The 22393-nt window shown below is 41.2% G+C and overlaps 1 protein-coding gene across 26 annotated transcripts; it reads left to right on the top strand.

Moving 5' to 3' along the window:
* The first annotated feature begins 87 nt into the window (after positions 1-87).
* Positions 88-21268, top strand: REC114 (REC114 meiotic recombination protein). 26 transcript variants are annotated; one of them, XM_081208188.1, is made up of 9 exons: positions 11646-11755; positions 12616-12680; positions 13525-13599; positions 13780-13948; positions 15049-15138; positions 16387-16470; positions 18609-18821; positions 19348-19401; positions 21039-21268. In XM_081208188.1, exons 3-9 carry the CDS (start codon positions 13571-13573, stop codon positions 21198-21200), a joined length of 801 nt encoding a protein of 266 aa, XP_081064314.1. In that variant the 5' UTR covers positions 11646-11755; positions 12616-12680; positions 13525-13570; the 3' UTR covers positions 21201-21268. The 26 variants fall into 26 exon arrangements, with proteins under 26 accessions (XP_081064323.1, XP_081064311.1, XP_081064334.1 ...); XM_081208185.1 differs by lacking the exons at positions 11646-11755; positions 12616-12680 and adding an exon at positions 89-643; XM_081208208.1 differs by lacking the exons at positions 11646-11755; positions 12616-12680 and adding an exon at positions 131-666.
* The last annotated feature ends 1125 nt before the right edge of the window (positions 21269-22393 follow it).

Here is a 22393-nt window from a genome sequence, read left to right as displayed (position 1 = left end):
CCAACAGCAATGCAAGCGTCGTTATCCCCGATAAAGCGTTCTGGTGCCTCTAGCCTATGGAAACGCGCATGCGTGAAATCTTTGAGCTATTCCGCCCCCACGTCCCTTCATGGTGGTTGATTAGGGAGCTCCGTGGGTTTTTGTTAATAACGGGGAGAAGCGGGGATCCATTCTTGTTTCTCATAAGGAGAGGTTTTTATTGTTTGGGGTGTATTTTTTTTTCTCTCTAGGGAAGGGGTTGGTGCAAACTCAAACCTTACTTGAAACATGCAGGCGTTTCAGCTTTAAAAGTTAGAGCGCTGGAGCACGTGGCAAAAAAAAGAAAATACTGTACGCTGAGGCTTATTAGCAAATAAAATCAATGTAAACTTCTGTGCAGTGTGATTGCCACTTCCCCTTTTTAGATTTCAATTAAATTCCCTTAATATATTTTACGATTTTTAAAAAGCCTACTTTTTGAACTAGGCATTGTTCTAGGAGCGAGGTGGGTCTCAATCCTGCACCTTCAGCGCACCTCTTTATCCTTGCTTTTGCTACTGGAGATGTGTATTTTAGGAGCCCGCTTTATTCTTCTGTGTTAAATCATTTGCAACATGGGGTCTTCTTTTGTCGTTGGATCCCACCTGGGACCTTATCGTTAAGGGTGGGTAACTAATAAACATAAAGGTCAGCTTTTTATTATTATTAACAACAATTATATTATTTGCCACTTTTTATTTAGAGGTTGTAAGGCTGCTGAAGTATTTTGGGGCTTCATGAAGTCTTTTGGGGGAAATGCTGTACCTACAGGGGTACACAAAAGGGTTTCAAAAGGATATGTGGCAGAATTTAGGCTGGATAACCTTCCAATTAACCTTCCAAGAAGAGGTACACCATTAAGTCTAAACTTTCAAAAGGAGTATATGGTTATTTTAAGTTTGGGAAACACTGCATTAGCAACAACAACAACAAATTTGTACCACACCCATCTGACTGGGTTGTCATAGTAAGGCAGGTATTCAGCCACAGCCCCTAAAATCTCAGGAATTAAAAATGCCCCAGGAATACTTAGTGGGTTGATTAAAAATATAAAATGAAAACAGGCGATACTTCTCTATATGTTCAAAATGCAGTAACATAGAATAAAAAGGAAACTAGGCTTGAGAGCCTCATGTGGAGTAGCAGAATGTTTATTTAAAATATTTTTTTAAAGCTCTTCAATGGGTTCCAGAGTTGTGTTTAATAGATTTCTAGATAAAAATATTAGAGTATTTGTAGTCCACCAAGGGGTTTTACATTCTTCAAGTAAGAGTGCATATTGGGTGCATTTGGAAGGCATAACTAATGCTCTGGGAAGAGAGTTCTTGCCATTTAACAACAATAATGCATTGCTTAGTATTCAGTGCAAGAATTGTGATACATCCTTTTCACACCCCAGTAAACAAATGGTAATAGCCTTTTATATCAAGGTTGTTTGGTGCCACAGTTTATTTTCTTCGGGACTTAAGTGTATATCTAATAACAGGATATAATGATGTGGGCTTTAATCAACAAAAAGTCCACCTTTGATAAAAGAAATCGAGTCTGTAAGGTACTATGAGGCTCATTGTTTGCTGCAAGGGTATCTAACATGGCTGCCCATTGACAGTTTGGGCAGTGGTCTTGAAATATATTGAAGAAAATAAACTTTTAATGGTCATGGACATTTAGACCACACTAATCAATATAGATGGGATGCGGGTGGCGCTGTGGGTTAAACCACTGCCGATCAGAAGGTCGGCGGTTCGAATCCCCGCGACAGGGTGAGCTCCCATTCCTCAGTCCCTGCTCCTGCCAACCTAGCAGTTCGAAAGCACGTCAAAGTGCAAGTAGATAAATAGGTACCGCTACGGTGGGAAGGTAAACGGTGTTTCCGTGCGCTGCTCTGGTTTGCCAGAAGTGGCTTAGTCATGCTGGCCACATGACCCGGAAGCTGTACGCTGGCTCCCTCGGCCAATAAAGCGAGATGAGCGCCGCAACCCCAGAGTCGGTCACGACTAGACCTAATGGTCAGGGGTCCCTTTACCTTTAATCGATATAGAAATCACAAGGAGTCTGTTTGTTTTCTGCTTTATCTCAATGGTCCTGGTGGAAGATTGAGAACATACTGTGAAGCGGGGGAAATTCTGTATTTTTCCTGAAGGATTTTTTCCTCTACATAGTGAATAGAAAGAATAGTAACTGCAGAATTATCTGAATTAGTATTACAGTTAAGTCATTAATATTATTACAGTTAAGTCATTAATCAAACACAGTCACAAAGTGATTTATCCAAAAATATTTGCCATTTGAATTAGTATGATTTTTTGGTAGCTTCCCCTTTGAATTACCCACAAGATGGCAGTGTTTACCTAGAAGTTCTTGTCTACCATGTTCCCTCAATATTATGAGATGCTTTTCTGTAATTTCTGAGCTGTTTCTAGTTACATATTGTTCCTACATTATTATATCCAAATACCATTTCATAGAGAAATAACACTAGTAGTGTTGCTTATTAGACTTGGATTCTTGAAGCAAGTCAACACAGTCTTTGCTGACTTCACTGCACTGCCACAAGATAAAGTGATGAGCCCTCACCCGTGTTTGATTGTATTTGAATGGATTTTCATCTGCTTGTATTCAAGCTATCCCCCAGCTTGTTTCTGTGCCTAAAGGTCAGGAGTATACCAAGGAGCCTAAACGGGCTCCATAAAGTGGGAGATGGTGCTCAACAACCTGAGCCATTTGGATGTCCCAGAGGTCGGCCACATCTTAGACAGGAGCACCAGTTATATCAGCCAGAAAATCCCCCAGAACTGTTTGGAAACCCATTGGATCCATCCACCTCTGAGGGTAACCACCCTAATAGTGCTTTTTTTGTAAGAAAAAAAGGTATCATTACCATGAAGTTCTTTTAGTAAGTGTCACATTTTAAACATCCTGCAATGTACTTCGTCTTTAGATAGCTTCCTGCTTTTTGTATCAACTGCAGAATGTCGTTCATGTGGCGACCATGATTCCACATATTGGGTAGGGTTGAACTGAGTAAGGGAGGGTCCTACCATCCTGATGAACATCCATGAATAAATTGTCCTTATAAGCAGAGGCGATGAAAGTTAGTATAAGATTTACCTGAGAGAATCCTCTTTCATATTCACTCAAAGAAATTTGCTTTACTCAGTTTGTCCTTGACTTAGACACAGACTTTCTGCAATATTATTATTATTATTATTGGTTAAAGAGGAACATTTTTGCCTGGCTCCTAAACGTGTATAATGAAGGCTTCAGTCAAACCTCCCTGGGGGTGAGCATTCCACAAACGGGGAGCAACTGCAGAAATGGCCTGTTTCATGCTGCCACCCTCCGGACCTGTTGTGGAAGGAGGCACACAAAGAATGAAATGCACAAACTGTTTTGCTGCTTTCTCATTAATGTATGTCTTACCTAGTCTTAAACATTTTTTCCTGGAGTGTACGTATAAAAAAGGCAAGAAAGAGCCAACAAGATGTATTAAATTAAGCAAGGCATGAAGAAAGTGGATGGAGATTTTTTTACCAGTTGCGGGAAACCTCAGGAGGGGAGATCACTCTTCTGCTTGGTCCTGCCTGCACGTTTTCTACAAGTGTCTGAGAACAGGATAGGTGTTGGGTTAGATGGCCCATTGGCCTGATCCAGTAGATGCTTCTTATATCCATGTCCAGACTACATCCCCATGCACACAGGCCAGATGTTGTACTGTCCCACCACACTGCTCCTTGTTCTGGCTTGTTACAAGGCAGCTTCCTATCTTAAAGACGATGGGCTTGGGACTTTCACTTCCTTTCAAACTTCATTATTGCAGAAACAAAGTTGATGAGAAAAATACAGAGATTTTATTCTGAATAATAATAAGATTGAGATGAGCCAGATGTATTGAAGCAAAATAGGGTTGTGCCAATCACTGAGCAGTCCCACTTCCCCCCAATCATTCTAAATACCCTTGTGATGAGAAGTTCTCAATCTGGACAAGGTTTATAACAAGGGAAAGAAACACAATGCTCTCAAGCTCACTTCCCTCCATTAGGGAAAATAGGGTTCTTCAGCCAAAATCTAGTAAGATCATTTAAATAATATTAAATAATTTAGTAAAAAGCAGAAAAATTGCTCTTGGGAATGGGAAGATTGAAGCTCTATAAATCAAAGAGGAATGTCTGGCAAAGGTCAGCATCTTATTAGCAAGGGGTGGGGGAATGAACATAAACGCATGAGAAGAGTACAAGCATCATGACAAAACCAACTCAGATACCTATGCCAATGAAAGTTAGTATTCCAGATAAAAAGCAATTGGAAACTAGATGTGACAAACATGACCTAACAAGGTGCAACTGCAGGAAAGAAATGGCTTTTCTACTGAACTTTATCAGGAAGTATGTACACAATAAGAGCAAACACAGATGATGAGGAAGGCCTTGTGGAATAGAGAGAGGCATTGGAGCCCCTTATTTTATGAGGCAGTCTTAAAGTTAGTGGTCTCTGTATCTTATACTGACTTTTAAACGTGCAATCTAGAATTTATCAAGAGGCCCATCTCACTACAGGGAATGGGGGAACCAAAAATGCTTCCACTCCAGATCCTTTCCCCAGTTCTCAGGCTTGAGTAAACTTCTTCAGGACGCTTTCAGCCAATGTGGATACAGTGGTACCTCGGATTACATACGCTTCAGGTTACATACTCTTCAGGTTACAGACTCTGCTAACCCAGAAATACTGCTTCAGGTTAAGAACTTTGCTTCAGGAACGAACAAACGAAAATGTTTATTTGGCTTTACGCCCATCATGAAGCACAACACAACAAAACAAAGCAAAACAAATAAAACACTGGACTCGTACAGGCCACCAATAATATAACACAATTCACAGCTCACAAGGACAGATATTAGCAAATCAAAAGAAAAATTTAAGATTAAGATTTCGACACTACACTAAAATCAATATCTGATGTCATTATAGAAAATTCTTATAACTATCAATAATCGGCTAACATTCCATTCCGTCTCTTATACGAGAGGACGGCTGTTAGGAATTTAGCAACCTGTAGGTAATATAAGGATCCACATCTTGAAGAACCCAGGCAAGCTGTAGGTCTACTGGTTTGTCAGCCATAGGCTGAATTACAGAGTTTAGTATACCAGCACAAACTGAACTGTACATAGGGCAGATAAACATGACATGCTGTAGAGATTCAGATGTTTTCATATCACAAGCACACTTTGAAGGGACTTGGCCCTTAGTGAATCTATGTCTCAGGACATTTGTTGGAAAAACATTGAACCTAGCTCTAATGAAGGCATATCGGTGAGACGTGGTCATAAGCGATGTTAAGTAGGACGGAGCACGGTAGATAGGGATTATGCCGAAATTTAACGGCGAGCAGACTCCACCAGCAGCTAGGAAATTTTGGTATAGCTCCGCATCATCCAGCCTTTGATTTATACACCTTTTTGCCACATTTAGATCCAGTTTGAGCAATTCAGTGGGACGAGATCTCATAGGACAGCAATTTGGCATGGATTTTTCCTGACCACAAATTTGTGAAATCATCCTGCCACATGCATTGAATGAGATAGTGGTTCGGGAGTTTGTGCCATAGGGATATCCAATAAATCAAAACTCTCCTCCATAGAACTAACTCCACTGAAGGGATCTTCATTTCTAAACGAATAGCCGCATTACTTACGCATGTTGGTAATTTTAGAATTCGGCGTAAGAATTGGCTTTGAAGCGACTCTAAAGGTGAGAGGTTTGCAAAGGCAGCCCATAAAGGTGCAGCATAGGCCATTGTGGCCATCACTTTGATGCTATACACCTTCAAGGCCGCAGGGATGAATAAGGCCCCCTCAGAGTAGAAAAAACGGAGGAGAGAGTGTGTTAGGGCTTTTGCCTTGTTTTGAAGGTATTCAACGTGCGCTTTCCACCCTAAATTATATTGAAAGTAAATACCTAAATATTTAAATTTATGTACTTGTTCGATTTTCGTGCCCTCCAATTTCCATGAATAAAGTTTTCGACTCCTTGAGAATATCAATACTTTAGACTTGGTGTGGTTGATAGACAGATGATTAGAATGGCAATATGTCGCAAAAAATCTTTAGTGCCCTCCTTAAACCCACTCTGGAGTAAGAGAGTAGTACCGCATCATCTGCGTAGAGAAGTAAAGGACAACGATAATCTGCTATACGAGGGGTGTGGATAAATTTTTGTGAGTCGACTAATGGGTTCCTCATATCACTAATAAATAGGTTAAAAAGAAGTGGCACTAAAATACAACCCTGGCGAACACCCTTATTTACTGGCACTGGGTTAGTTAGGTCTCCAGCAGGGGATAATCTCACCCTGGCCATGGACCCGGCATGAAGTTGGGAGATAAAGCCACAGGAGCCTTCTATCTATTCCCCAGCAGGCAAGTTTATCCCATAGTAATTTCCTCGGAATACTATCAAACACAGCTTTCAAATCTATGAAAGCTGCGCAAAGTTGGCCCCGTCGAGGTGTCGAGTATTTCCGGGCTAAGTGAAAAAGAATAATTGCCTGGTCTGTTGTGGATCGGTTTAATCTAAATCCAGCTTGCTCATGCCCAATCAGGTCAGCCTCAACTGACCGCTTCATCAACCTTGCCAGCAAAAAACGGGCATATATTTTCCTAATGGACGAGAGCAGACTGATATTCCGGTAATTCCCTGTGTCACCGGGAGGACCTTTTTTGTAGATAGGAATTATAATGGCCTCCTTCCACGTTCCTGGTATTAAGCCCGTGGCATTTATTGCATCGAATGTTTTAGCTAAAATCCCTGCCCACCATGCAGAATGTAGCTTTATAGCCTCAACAGGGACCAAATCTGGCCCAGGGGCCTTACCAGTTTTCAGCTCAGCTATCAATTCTAGGATTTCAGCAGGGTCAGTATTGGGCCAGATGGGAAGGGGATTAGAAGGTCTCCAGTGAGTGTCCGGAGCTTCTGCCACTGAGAAATATTTTCTCAGGAACTGCTCCCATGTAGGGGCCGGGATCACCGTTAAGGGATATTTCGTGTTTCTTCCCTTTTTTAAGGACCAAAATTTCCGGGAGTTATGAGATTTTGAGGCAGAAATTATAGTCTGCCAGCGATTTAAATGCCATTCCCGTTTGGCCGATTTCTGGGCCTGTTTGTATGCTTTTTTAGCCAGGGAATAAGATGGAGGTAAGGCCGGAGCGCCGGAAAGTTTGTAATCATTATATATTGTATGTAGATGGAGTCTGGCTAGTTTACAAGCAGAGTTAAACCAAGAATCGTTTTTAACTCCATAGGTTGGAGAAGTAAAAAAGCAGGTTAAAACTTCTATCAGGCAAGAAAAAAAATTCATACAAGTAATAGGATCACGCGGACTATTCCTATGTCCGGCAGCTCGCCAGAAAACTTTTCTCGGATAAAATCCATATATTTATGGGCGAGGGCAGGGGACCATCTAGTCCCCTTTATTTTAGTGGACGACTCTACAATCACCGGGATTGGGTGGGAGCGCTCGAGCAACTGCCAGTCAACACATAACTTGGTTGTCAAGGGAAGATGATCACTAAACTGGGCATTATCAATTTTAAAAGAGATGACATTCAAAAAAAGATCCCGGGAAACCAATACATAATCGAGAACACTGTTTGATTTTAACCCCAGGTGGGTGAACTCTCCTGGTATATCTGGAGGACATCTGATGTTTTCACCCATTCACAAACTTGAGTGATAGTGGGCCTCTTCATTTGTCCAGTAGGTGCCAGATAATGATTACCAGCAGCCATCCATTTGTTCCATTCTTCTCGCATAAAGAACTTAAATGGCTTGTTGATGGAAATGTCGAGAGGTTGAAACTGGTTGGTAAGACCTCCAGGAATTACAGCTAGGTGAGTCTTCACTTCTTTAAAGCACTTTTTTTGTAGTTTCGCTAATATGTGCTCTAAAGTGGTCAAGTACTAATAAGGCAGGTTTTTTCAGAGGCCCTCCAGGACGTTTGGACCACACTTTTCGAAGCCATACTCTCATTCCATTTTCATCCATCCATGCTTTCACTGAACATGTACAACAATTCCTCTTGGAATCACTTCTTTTGGAAATGTTTTCCTTATGAAAATTAACATGGGTGGCAATTTGGTGCCGTCTGCACAGCAAGACAACACAGCTGTGTAATGGGTTTTCTCATGTCCGGAGATTTTCATGTTGATAGTTTTGGCACCTTTCAGATCAACAGTCCTATTAAATGGCATATCAAAGGATAGCATGTAGCAAACGGTCAGGCTAGTCAAATGACCACACAGCAACAGAAAAATAAAGCAAGAAAGTTTTAATTGCTTGCCAGCAGCAAGGAATGGCACGGAGGAATAAGTTCCGAAGTCCGGCCCTCCCCAACAGGGGAGGCTTCCCTTTATACATTCTTGAATCAGGTCTTTATCCAATCTAATTACATATACTCTGATAGATACAATAGGTTCTGCCTAGAGACAGGGCATGAGGAGTAGGACATTACCGTTCCATGTCTTTGTTTGGTAATCCTTATCAGCCTATCTCTGTGTGTCTCTGGGTAGTGGGTGTCTGAGTGTATTTACTGGATATGGGGGCCTGGCCTAGATCAACAAAATGGCTTCCTTGCTTAACATTTTAACTCTCAAAATGGCTTCACTGAGCACGTTGCTACATTGCCTTTCCCTGTCAATTTCCCAGAATACATAATTGAATAGGGCTATTACTTTATTTATTGAATTTGTTAATTGCTTTTTTGCCACAGAAACCTGCGACTTAAAATTATTTTAAGCAGATAAACCCTCTTCACCCAAAGCTTGAAGACTAGGATTCCACTCAGTGTCTTAATGGCCAAAAGTTGTGATATTTTGCTATAGGGAAGGCAAAACCTCTAGACTGGCCAATTTGTCTACAAGCAAATACCTTCCTGGCTCCAAATACAACAAGCATAGCAAGATCAGGAGGCACAAAGAAAAACTGGTTAGACAGACTAAAACCTGTCTTCCTCTTCTCTGGAAGGTTCAAGCTGGGGAGGTGGTCTCCACCATTCCTCCTCTGTCCAGTCCTTGACAATACTAGTCTGTCATTCCTTGGATGCAGCATGTCAGGTGAAACAACCAATCACTTTCTCATGATAATTTCCACCATGTCTAACATCTTGGGTAGTTATAATGAAGCACGTGAAAGTAGAGTGGTACCCACTTAGAGTGAAACAAGGATCAGACAGACACAGCTTTTGGAGAAAAAGAAGGTGAGGTTTTATTGCTGAGCAATAAGGACCCAGTTGGAATCTTTTCCAAAAGGACTGGGACCCAGAGAGATACAGGTCCTGAGGTTATATACCTGAGCAAATCACAGATCATGAGACAGTCACGAACGCCAGCGAAAAATAGCCAATTAGCGTGCTTCTTGCCATGCTCCTGATCCTACGCAGAGTTTTACTCCTAACTTCTGCTTTCCATTGTGTGTACAATGATGCACAATGATGTACAGTTTGACCTTTTCCCTACTTCTGACAGAACAGGGAAATAAGGCTTAGGGAGGGAATCTCCTGGTGCTACCTCCCCCTTACGCATCTGCTCTGTAGGGATTTTTGCGGTTAGGCCCTTCCTGTTTTGTGGACCATTTTAGCCTGTAGTTGAGGGGTTTTACCAGCGCCTTGTGATTCATGGCTTCCCCTTTCCTATAGGGTACAGGATGTTACTAGGTGAAAGGTTGGTTCTAGACTTGCAGTTCCAAGCAGTTTGCAGTTAGCTAAGGCAAAAAGCTTTCTTGATTCAAAATGGATTATAAAAATACTGTAAGCCCTGATTATGTGTGAGCATATGTGAATATATTGATTACTGATAACTGATTATATGAATAGCATAAGGGTGGCCCCCCTTTCCTTGCTTTAATGGTACTCGTCAAAGAGCTTTTTTATTCTTCAAAAGGATTGCTATTTTAAAAAATAAGTTTTTATTAAAGATTTTCTTAGGTTACGAAAGTGCATATATGTTGACAGGTTGCTTATGCTGTTCATTGTGTCATCCAAACATACAATGTCTTCTGCATGCATGTCAGTCTCACTGCATGGTTATTCTTGTGACCATCCATTACATTACTCCTGCTACTGAAACATCTGCAATTTTGTCTATTCAATGCATAAACCATGCAATCCTGGTCCTGAAACCATGCACTAGTGGAGGCCCAAAAAGTGCATATTTTGTGTAATACACCTACTCTAATTATGGTGAAATATTTGAATTTGTCCGGGTGCTCCCATGATATCTTCAGACTTTGGGCTCCCACCAGCTTGCAGAATCCCCTTGCTAGCTGGCTCTCAACTTATATACCTGATTGTTGTGAGGGTAAGTTGAAGAGGGGGAGAACCCTGAACTCCTTGGGAGGAATGCTAAAGGCTAACACAAATGAGTACATAGCAGAAAATTAGGAGGCGAGCCCTTACCCCCAACTGAGGTGGCAAATCCTCTATACATAACCTCACTGAATATTATTATTAATTGCAATGGGATACACTTCTGAGTAAACATGCATAGGATTGGGCACAGATAGGGAAGCCTCAAAAGCAGTGAAGTTGTGGGAAGAGGGGGAAGGAAAGATAACAAAAGAAGCAAAACCCAGTAATTTCTGGGGACACCAGCGGCATAGCTAGCTGCTAGGGAGCAAGGCAAGCCACCTGTGGGGCAGGGCGCACTACTGAAATCAAAGTGCCTGAGCATAGCACAGCAGCTTGAGCAGCAGGGCCAGCCCCACGCTGCTTTTTCTGGCCATACAGTACTTGCAGGTGTCCAAGCTAGTGCATCACTCCCAGGGGAGACACCATGGCTCAGATGTGCTACAGGGCCAGCACGTCCCAGTTGTGTCCTTCTTAGCCGCCCTCAGCAGTTGAGTGCCCTGCAAGCACAGCCCCAGGCTGCACTGCTTTGGGGAGTGGCGCACCGTGCTCTGGGGTGTCCTGGACTTGGGCGTCACTTTGGGCTCTGGCATGTTGCCCCCAACGTAAATGCCACCCAATGCACACCCCCCCCCAGCTACACGACTGGGTGACACTAAATCATAAACTCATATCCCCATCTCCTGTACACACCATATTTCCTCCCTCCTTACCACTCAGGACAGTCCATCCCAGTTTTTCTGCCTGCTGTTTCCAATCTTTTCCAATTCATGCCACTATTACAGAAATTAATTCTTTATAACAAAGGTCAAATTACCCTTCTTTAAAAATGGTTAACAATTCCATACTCCTAGATTTCGTATTTGTGATGCCTCAACTACGCTTTATGCAATATTAACTCCCTATCTGGAAACACCATAACACTCCCCTACATCTACTACAGACAAACCAAAAATTTACATGACTGAAGAAATATTTGAAAGGCGAAAGGCATAGAAATAGAACATAAATAATCTGTGTTAAGGACAAGAATGAAACAGTTGGGATGTCTTGGGGAAGCTAAGCACTATAAGAAGTGAGGAAATAGAAAGGATTCCAGACTGCTTTTTCAAACGGTTGTTGTGGAAAATCTTAAAAATCAATATCTTAACACCATCCCTTCTGAGTTCTCAACAGTATCTAACCCTCAGACAGAATAGAGGGGTTGCTTTTTGAGGTGACTTCGCTTTGCTCCTTCAAGAGCCTGTCTTGTCAAGCCACTGTTCATATTTTCAGCAGGCTTTTTGACTGGATGCAGGCCCTCATCTCTTAGGCCTCCTCAGCTGAGGAAATTGCACAGGTTCTGTAAATGGATGTTAGTTCAGGCCTGTGAGACAAAATATGGGAAACGGCTGGGGTAGGCATCCAAATCACTGGGATTTTTAATTTGGAGGAGGCATATTTTCTAAAGAGTCCCCCCCCCAATGCCTAACCAAGTGCCTCAGTTCCTGACTGCTTTTTTCCTTTTTATGAGGCAGCTCGTCTATAATTATGATTTCTGTTGTTAATCTGTTTTGCCATTATTGTTTTCTAAACCCACTGAGAAGCCTATTTTTGGACTAAGAAAGCAGCGTACAACTTTGATCTGACAATAGAATTGTGGTGTATGTTTGTAAATAATAGTCAAAAATTGAAACACCCCCACCGCCCATGAGGCAATGCAGTTGCACTTGTGAAATAATTGTTCAAACAAACAGTTGCACTGAAGACCTGCTGTACGTATTTGGGCACGCTGCCCTTGTGCTCTTTTCTTCAAACTGAATTTGGGCCTTGATCCTACAATTTGAACATCGCAAAGGGTATTCACAGAGTTTGGTAGTACCTTGCACAGAATTTCTGCCATGACAGACTTTTGAACAAAATAGGGTGGGAAGAGGAGAGAGAAGTGACTTTCGGGGGTGGGGCTTACATGGACAACAATAACTTTTATTACCTCCTTTTTTGTACTTGAAGTCTCTCAAAATTATAACAAGTTGGCTAAACAAAAATGACGTGACCCTTAACAAGAAAAACATTCGAGAAGGTTTTAAGAGAATTTTAAAGATTGCTGTGGTTACGTAAATTGTTTGTGTTAGAGAACACCAAAATAAAGTTCTGTAATAGTAGCTTGTTGACTTAATACGCATTTCAAAATGATACTTTCATTTCATTTTCTTATAGAAAGTAGCATCAAAAGGAGAGAGCGACAGTGAGCACTGAGGCATAATTTAATGCAAATCAATCAAGTATAGTTTTCTGTTTTATCCATGCTGTCAAAATATTATACATAAATTTTGTCATGTGCCAGGTGATCTACAGTTAGTTACTAGCTTGCTCATCCTTAGATTAAAAATAGGTGGATTTGACATCTAATGTACAGTAGAACCCAATAGTTCTCTTTCACTAGATGTTTTCCTTTTACTTCTTAACAGCACAGTCCACTATTTCCAGAATTCTCCCATTCAAAATCCTCTTTAATTTTCAATCCATGTATCTCCAATTTGAACATTTTAAAACAGGAATTTCAAGGCTGATCATCTGGCTTAAGGTATTTCCCCACAGCTGTCTTCATAGCAAACATCCCATTACGTCATAAAAAGGCAGAACATATTTCCTTGAGAACATTGACAAATGAATCTTAGTTGCTGTCCCCTTAAAACAGGCATACTCAAACCAATGCATCCAGTCACTGAATTTTAAAAGTTCACCACTATATGGATAAATCTGCTTTTTCCTGATATTATTCCATCCTGTTCTCATCAATATTTTCCAGTGTTCCAAACTTCAGTTTTAGCTCCACAAACTTCCAGCTTTCCTCAGTTCTGTAATCATTTTATTTCTTTAATCCAAAGGGGATAGGTATTGAAACCTTACAGGCAAATTACAACGTATGTCTCAAACTTTGGGATTGTTGAAATATATGCCAAAAAAATTTAATCAGTTTGAGTTGTGCAACTCAAACTGGGTCTACTAGTCCCAGATTTTTTAAGCAATGTGGACTAAAGCCACTTTTGTGGCCCCTCCAGTATTAAGATGGACAGGCTTCATCGGACCATTGCCTAAATCTTATGATCGTGTTGATTTTGCTAGGTTCCCCCATTTTGTGCTTTCCTCTCAAGTGACTGTAGCCTAGAAGATGGCGACAGGCAGCAGTAACAGCCATGGGTGGGTCAGTTGTTTGTTTGTTTGTTTTTTAAATATTTCTTACTGAGTTTTCTAACAACATGCCTTTAACCATTTTTCATATTTCCACCCTCCTCCCCTGGACTTCCCCCACACTCCCGTTTTGTTTTATTTCCATATTGTTCACCCTGCGGATTGTTTCCCCAAAATTGGGTGGGTCAGTTGTGAGCCAGCTTCATGCTCTGAAGTAGAGCAACCACTGACAGGCCAAATTCCCGAAACAGAACAGTCACGGGATGCTGCTTCCTGCCTTAACGCTGCAGAATGGATGCTGAGACGTTATGGCACATTCATACCTGGAACATCAGGCAGTTCCTCAGGCTCTTGGAAGGTAAGCTGAATTTAGCTGAGCCTATATGGAGGACCCTGTATGTCAATAAAATATGCCATCCATGCATGGCAGTCTCCGTGTATTTCATTCTCCAAAAAGACACAGAGATTGTGTGATTGGAACTCCATGGGCTTTTGCCACTGCTCGGCCGAGAGAGGGGCACTGGGCAGGTACCAGACTTTTGTAACAATAAACTGTCTGCCCCTGAGCATTGATCTTGAGTCTGAGAGACTTAACATAAGTAAACAATAGCTGCAGAATGTGTTTTTGAGAAATCTAGAAAGTTCAAGAAAATTCTGCACCTATAAAACTTCAACCTTGTCTGTATGCTGTGATGGGAAGCGAGATCATCGCTGTTACGGAAATCGATGTTGTACCTACTGGGCTACTGCCAGTGTCTATAATCTACTTTTATTGTAGGCAGGGCTTTTTTCATGGGGAACTCATAGGAACTCAGTTCCAGCACCTCTCAGGTGAGCGCCATTGCCATTGTAAGAGAAAGAGGGAGGTGTTCATGGTGAGTTCCGGCAACTCTTTTTCTAGAAAAATAGCATTGGTTGAAGGTCCTAGATGTGCTACTGCTTAGGGCTTGATAGGTTTACCATTATATGCTATTTGTGACCTAACCCAGAGACATATGATTGGCCACAGAAATTGGGATGCAGAAAGTGGACCTTGGTCCTGATACAGCAAGCTTTATGTTCTTAAATTAGATTTAAACTTGTTTTTAGTTTCAGAGTTTTGATCCTTACACCATTCAGTGAAATCTCTAGCATTGAAGTGCAGGCTTCCAGCATGATTTTGGACCAGACTTTCATCTCTAAGTACCTCTCATGATTTACGAAAGGCTGTCAGACCTAAATAAGAGAAGCTTTCCATTTATCTATCTATCTATCTATCTATCTATCTATCTATCTATCTATCTATCTATCTATTTATTTATTTCTTGCTTCTACACACAAAAGGAATAAAACTATGGTTTTTTTTACAATAGGCACCAATAGATTTAAGTAATTTGTATATGTTGTAAAAATAGCTGCTTTGAAGCAAAAGATAAATTCCTCATACACATTGTCTTTTTCATTGTCGTTATAAATAAGGTTTTGGAATCAAACAAGGAATCCGGCTTCCTTGTTCTTACCATAGTTATTTCCGGCCATTTCTTCATTTCCAGAGGAAAGGAAGTAATGGTGAGTATTCATTTTCATAAGTAATTGTGTCCCTTCAGTTTCACAGTGTCCATTGTAGGAATGTTATATTGGTTTTACTAAGCACTGCTTAAATGGTTTGCAAGTGTAAGAACTTTGCTAGATGCTTTCAAATTTGCACAAAATGCAAAGAAAGTCATATGGTCCAGTTAAAAGTTCACAGTTGGGCAATAATTTATTAGGACAAACCCAGTATCACAAAACAGTGAGAAAGCTTTCAAGCACTCAGAAAGGGTGCCCAGCAGTTTAGGGGGTGCAGGAGAAAAAACAAAGTTGGCTGGATATTTTAGCCATAGAGTTTGTAATTTAGATCCAGCTGTAAAATAGAATTTACAGAAAGTCTCCCCAATGCCATGGTCCTGATCTGGATGGACTAAATGTTAGCTGGAATACAAAATAAAACAGAATAATGCCCTAGCCACCCACCCCAGGATGCTGTAACCATTTAAGGGCTCTTGACTGCTCTGAATACACTTTGATCTCCAGACCCATGCTAATGATAGTGATTGCTGTGCTTGTCAGTAGTATTATTGTACCATCAGTGTGCACTGTGCATTATCAAGTATAAGATAACAGGTCCCTGCCCTAAAGAGCTTACCATCCAAAATGTAATATAAAGATGAGAATAAACTGGGGAGGAATATGAAATTATTTAAGTCAAACATAACTTGCAGCCTACTTTCCCCACATTGTGCAGGAAACTCCTTGTTTGAAATATTTCCCTTTCCCTTTAAAAATGAATCCTTCATTGATGGCTTTGATCTCAGTAGTTTGCCAATGAAATAAAAATATTTAACATTTAGATGTCTTCTACGTGTGCAAAGTGGCTCACAGGCTCACCTTGCAAGCTCCTGTTTTCTCCACTGAGAAAAACAACAACACCACTGTGATTGAACAATAATTCCAAAATGGAACAATGGAGTTTGTTTCTGCTATTTGGGTTTTTTTCTTTCTTTTGAGGAGGGTGTTTTCTGCTTACTCCCCTCTAATACACTTTTAAAAAAATCCAACGTCCCTGCAGAACAATCCTAATCATTACTGTATATATGCTAATACACCTGTCAAACTGTTAATTGTTTATGAGCAACTTCAAGGCCCCTGCTCTTCCTTCTTATGGTTCTTTATCTTTAGACTGGACTTGGATCAGATAGCCCTTGAAATAGACTGTAAGACGTATTCCTGCTTCAGAGCTTTTCTGTAGATAAATTGAGCCATGTTTCTTCCCCCCAGGAAGGTTTTTCATTAATTGATGCTTCTCAATGGCTGAAGATAGTTAGAAATGCAGATTGCATTTTGTTTGGTTCAAAAACAAAGGTATGCTGTTTCATGCTTCAAAATTATTTTCTTAGCATGTTTTTATATATATCTTTCTTTGGTGTTCTCTGACACAGTTGTCTAGATTACTTTCCCCTCGTTATTCTATACTTTAATTATTTTCACTTAATAAACCTTGTATAGTTCCAGGTATGTGTGTGCTTCTTACACATCTATTTTGTTGGCATTTTAAGATTATGTGCACACAAAATCCAATTTAAAGAAAACCCTTCTGTTTTGCGCTGTATGTTGCCTGGTAGCCCCCTCCTTCCTTACCATCCACAGTACCACAGAAAATTTGACAGCTTGCACAGATCTGGAACTACTGCATTTCTTGCTGAAGAATGCTATCAGATGCTATATGGGGGGAAAAACCCTCCATAATTTCTGTGCTCTTTGGTTTTCTGCTGCCTGATTATAAATCTACCTTCCTGACAACTTTATGCCAAAGAAACATGGAAATAATAGGATTACATGCTTTGGAAAAGGTTTATAATAGTTCATCACAACTATTAGAAGTGGTTTTATTTTATTTTATTAAAAATACAATTTGGAGTTCCTATGTGCAATCTGGTACACTCAAGAAGAAATCATTTACTTAGATGTCATATTTTGATGTACTTATTCAGGTGTCATATTTATTTATATATTCAAGTCCTCTTTTTTTATATATCTGAAGACCTTGCTAAAGAATTGTGCCAGCTGTGAATACTGTCGCAACAATCACCATTCACAAAATACTTTGCTTCATAAAGTTGTGTGACTGGTAATTATTTGTATGGCAAAAAATGACCAGATGAAGCAGCCTACAGTGTTTTCAATAAAGGTCTTAATATAGTCACATTAAATACAACACTGATTTTTAAATAATAAATACCTGAAAAAGAAGCTCTGAGGTTGGAAAAAGCAAGTTACATTTAAGTTCTATTCAAATAAATGCGATAAGTTTTATCACTATCCCACCCATCAGAATGTGAGCCAAAAAGTCTCTCCACACCCGAGAGTCTGTTGTTTCTTATGAAATACTGTGTTTTGATGTGTTTTTCCTCAAACCAGCTTTGATCCAAATTGAAAAAAGGATGACCTAGCTGGGATTTAAGCAGATAATGCCTATGCAGCTGTAAGGTAGACAAGAAAAAGCAGCATTGCCTGTTAATAAACAACACAGGCTCACATGAGATACACAATTACAATACCTCGTTAAATTTGAATGGTTTGCGAAAGGCTCTTGGGGGAGTTGGGGATTGTAGGCTCAGGCACTGGGTGCATACTGCCAGTACCCAACGACCACCGGAAGAGTGAAAGATGAATGGACACAGAACGAGGTCTTGGGTTTGAATAGGCCACAACTTCATTGTAACTAGGTTTTGGTAGCCCAACTGGTGATTGATTGTTTTTGCTGGGTCAACCTTGGATTAAGGGTCACCTTATGACATACATCAGATCAGAGCATTCCATCCAGAACTTCCACTCAGGAGGTGTGCCATGGCTAGTTAGCTCCCGTCTGGGTATCAGGACAGGCACTGCCTCCTGGACCCCTTTATTGGGGTACTAAATATTTTTAGTGGCAGGGATGGGATTCCCAACACTGCCCCCCCCCCCCAGGATCCAACCCAATGCCTTGCCCACCACCGAATGCACTGGGAGCTCTCCTTTATGAATGATGCAGCCATACCCACTAGCCTGCCCGTCATTGGCCTGTTGAAACAGGCAGGCTCCCATCCACTTGTGCAGCCACAGGAGGATTTTGTCCCCCAACAACTGCACAGGATGGGAAGAGGGCGCCTAGCTGAGCCACAGTTGTGCCAGGCAACAAACCACTACTCCCAGGGGTCTTAAAGTAAGTGGCCATTGTGAGTTGTGTTGTCACTTGTGCACCAATTCAGTAAGATCTAAAAGAAAAGCTTTTCTTTTAAAAAAATGAGCTATTGGTCCGAAAAAGCTAGTATTAGATGTGCAAGCTATTGCTAGCTACTCCTTAGTTTTCATTAGATAATGATAGTAATATATCACAACTGTAGAGGTATGTATATACCTAGGTTGATGGTTTTAGCACTACATCTTTAAACACCTAGAACAGGCAGGCAGCATGAATTAAATTAAGGAGCTGGAAAGTTAGTTTCATTTTCTCTTTGTAGAGCAAACACCGTATGTTTCGTGTTCAGTTTATTGGAGACTCCAAAACACAGGCAGAGGAGAACTGCAATAACTGTGTGCAGAAGCTTGCTGATTATGTTCCCGTTCAAGTAATGGATGCAGCAAGACAGGAATTGCAACCAGTTCACAGCCTGCTGCTAGATAATGAGCGTCAGATGAAAGATGCTGAGCAAAATTCACTAATGGAGCACATTGTAAGGTGATGGGGTGTAAGTAGGGGGTGGATTGACAGAAGGAACGGAAAAGTACTGCTGTCACTTTTGTGTATTGTTTACATTTCTTATATAAAAAAGGAATACAGGGTTAGCAAAATAGATTGCCGCCGCCCCCACCCTCGCCTCATGGGGTTGTCTCAGCGTGCCTAATGTAAGGGCTGGCCCTGCAGGAATAGCCAACTGTTGTCCCATGGGCTTCAGCCAGGAATGCATGTTTGCCTATTCTTTTGATTACCTTTTTATACTTTTATTGCCCTTAGGTATCAAATGTCATGGGATTCTGATCATTTTCAGATCACATTGACACCAGCTGTTTGCTGTGAAATACAAACATGCTACTGGAGTGATGCTTTAGAAGGCTCTTCTGATTTTAGTAATTTTTAGAGCACACAAATTCTAAATATTTTGGATCACACAAACTGGAAAAAATGCTCATTCCATTTTTCTGTTATTTTCGTTCTTTGGCAATATACATTTCATTGAATTTATCTTCAATACTTTTTAGATTGTAAATCAACCTCCAGCACAAGAAAGAGCATCTGTAGCAGAGCTAGCACAGGTAAATAGTTGAGCACAGGACATATAATGTCTCTGACAGAGCAGAATAATGAAACTGATGATAACAACACAGACATTCATCTAAGGACACATATAATAACAACATACCCCCTAATAAGTAAGGGGAAAATCAAAACACTGGCGGCAGCCAAAAGGGCAAGAATCACCCCTCCATCTTCAGAACCCCCTCCTGACTGTGAGCAAGATACCTGTCTGCCTCGCTTTGAGAACATGGTGCACTGAAAAGAGAAAGACAACATTAGACATGCTCACAGATTTTATTATGATTGGCTATTGTCAGGGAACTGCCATCGCAGTCAGGAGTGGAGGAAGGGCTCCCGAGCGATGCCGGAGAAGGTCCCAGCAGGAAAAGAGGGGACTCACCGGGGAAGGAAATCGGCGTTACACCAGGGAGAAAGGCGGGCAGAGGCGGGCTTCGGAGGGATGGCTCCAGGACTCTTCGCCAGAGACCAGCGGGGAGAGCATTGGTCCTCCACTGCCCACACCCACCCTGCGCAGAAGACTTCCGCGCAGGGAGGCTAGGCGGAGACTATCCGTCAAGGAACTTTTATGTTGGAATAAGTTCAGGAAACGCCCACTGACGGATTCTGCCAGTGACTGAGACAGACGCGGAATCAGGACTGTCCAGCCAGGGAAAGGTTTATCCAGGCAACCTCACCAAGAGTGGCGGCAACTTACCCACGAGCAACGCCCAATTCCCATTACAGCTATGGATGGCCATTGCCCTGCCCTATCTTATGTTAAGTTAACCTGGTGCTCTCTGTAAATGGAGCAGTGGGAGGGGGGGGGAGACAAAACTGCCAGCTCAGAGGAACCAGAAACCCTAGTAAAAGGCAAAAAAGAGAGCTACATGTTCTTATTAACTCCCCTAGAGACAAAAGGGCTAGACCAACTAAACCCCCTCAAAAAAACACCCAAGAAGAAGACAATATAAAAAATACAATTACAAACAAGCAAACAATATAATAAGACCATAATGCAGAGTTTCTCTGCTCTTGTTTTCTGCATTTTAAGCAGTTTATTATTTTTAATGGCATATTTAGAAGACAAAATCTTCAATCCTGTGCATGCTTATTTGGAAGTAAACACTGCAGAACACAGTGATACAGATATAGAGAAATAGATATATAGATATAGATATATATCCATGACCCTGAGATTAAGAGTCTCAAGCTCCAACCACTGACCTATCTGATTTAATGTTCCTGCATATTAAGGCAGCCCAACATCTCTATAACTGCAGCAAGTGCCTTAATGTTCAAGTGATGCAAACCCTTTATGCACACTGTATATACATGTCTATAATCTATATAGGAATTAGCTGCAGCAGGCTATGTATTGCAGCCCTTAAGCACAAGAAGGGCCAAGGGGGAAGATCAACTAAGATGTTGTGTCACATTCAGGTGAAAGAGGAGGTGCCACAACTAGTGCTCACCGGGAGGATGGTAAACGGCCATTCTGAGTAAATAGGGAAAGGATAATTCTGAAAGAGTACATAAGTTGTTCCAATGCCTTTGCATTTCATCAAGAGAAAGACTTAATTAGACAGAGCAAAATTGGTAGAAAGCATTGTTATTTTATTTGTAAGCAGTTGACCATATCTTCTTGCTTCTGCAGTATGTGTTGACATCAAACATAGAGCTTCCTCTTGCATATCAACACTCCCAGTGGAATGCTGAAGATCTAGGCAGTTTCATTCGATTGTGTCTCTTGGATCAGAGCTTCCCAGCATTTGTGCAAGAAGTGGAGAACCAGTTGAAAAAAATTACAGATGAGTAGGAAGCAAAGCAATAAATTAAAATGTATTACAATGAGATAAATTCAATATAGATAACTGAGAAAGAATACCATAGCTAGTGGTCTTATTTTTAAAAAAGGTTATCCATTTATTACACTTCAGAAAATACCCACAGGTTTTAGAGGTATGCATAAGACAACATAACTTTAAATTGCCATGAAAAAAATTGCTTTTTGTTATTGTGGCTGAAAGGACATTAACCCAAAAGGGTCTTTTATAAGAATGTAAAATCTTAATGGAGAAATCCTGTCTCTACTACAGTGTCAGGGACCTGGTCCCTCAGCTTCACTTGTCTGAAGTAGCTGTGTCTTGTTTCTTTAAGTTCTTTGCTGCCGCCGGTTCCCTCGGAAGGCTTCAAAACCTCATTGTAAAGGGGTTTATTAGGCTTGGTCATGAGATGGACTGCACCACAAGAGGCAGGAAAAAAACTGGGGTTATTAAGGGGATTATATCTACATAAGGGGCACCCACACCACAGTTAGGACCCATCACACCAAAAATTGAGCAAAGTCATATTTCAGTCAAACACCTTGTTTCAGAATGGGTGCTCTGCATCCAAATTTAGATGAAGATCACCACCTCCCACACAGGAAACCTCATGTTGAGTTGAGTGACAATATCTTAAGGGGTATCAAAATTGGCACAGGTTGGGCCTGTCACACAAAATTTGGCAGTGTCCCTTCAGATGCGACAGTATCGTCAGAGGTAACCAAATCAATGCAATGTGGACCTGTCATGCCAAAAGTCGGGCAAAGTCTTGCCAAAGTATGTTTTCGTCCACCATCTTAATTTAAAATGGCACCCAGCAGCCCAATATTGACAAAAAAAACCCTGCCTCCATCTCATGCCAAGTTTGCAATTGGTGCAGTTTGGACCTATCATGCCATGTCGAAATATGGGCAAAGTCACTCCAGGCCATATATTGAACTGCCATCTTGATTCAGAATGGCAGCTGTGTTGGGAAACTGCCAGGGAGATAGTGTCCATCTGAGCCCCCAAGCCGGCTGCCGGACGATCCATTGATCTCCCGTAGACAGGCAGATCCAGCAGTTAGCGACACGAAGCCGTTCTGGAAACGGATTGCCACATTCCAGGCTTGTGTACACTTTTTATCAGCAGAAACTCAGCCAAAAGCTTGAAGAGCAGAAGAGCATATTTACAGACTTTATTTAGG

The sequence above is a fragment of the Podarcis bocagei genome (genome assembly GCF_964188305.1).
Source record: "Podarcis bocagei genome assembly, chromosome: 9".
NCBI classification, from domain to species: Eukaryota; Metazoa; Chordata; class Lepidosauria; order Squamata; family Lacertidae; genus Podarcis; species Podarcis bocagei.
This window is presented reverse-complemented; position numbering and strand designations above follow the sequence as displayed.

Coding starts and splice junctions, on each gene's coding strand:
- REC114 (XM_081208183.1), top strand. CDS start 12,106: ATGAGGCAATGCAGTTGCACTTGTGAAATAATTGTTCAAACAAACAGT. Junction 12,171..13,779: donor AGTTGCACTGAAGACCTGCT/GTACGTATTTGG, acceptor TGGGTGGGTCAG/TTGTGAGCCAGCTTCATGCT. Junction 15,139..16,386: donor CCAGAGGAAAGGAAGTAATG/GTGAGTATTCAT, acceptor TCTTCCCCCCAG/GAAGGTTTTTCATTAATTGA.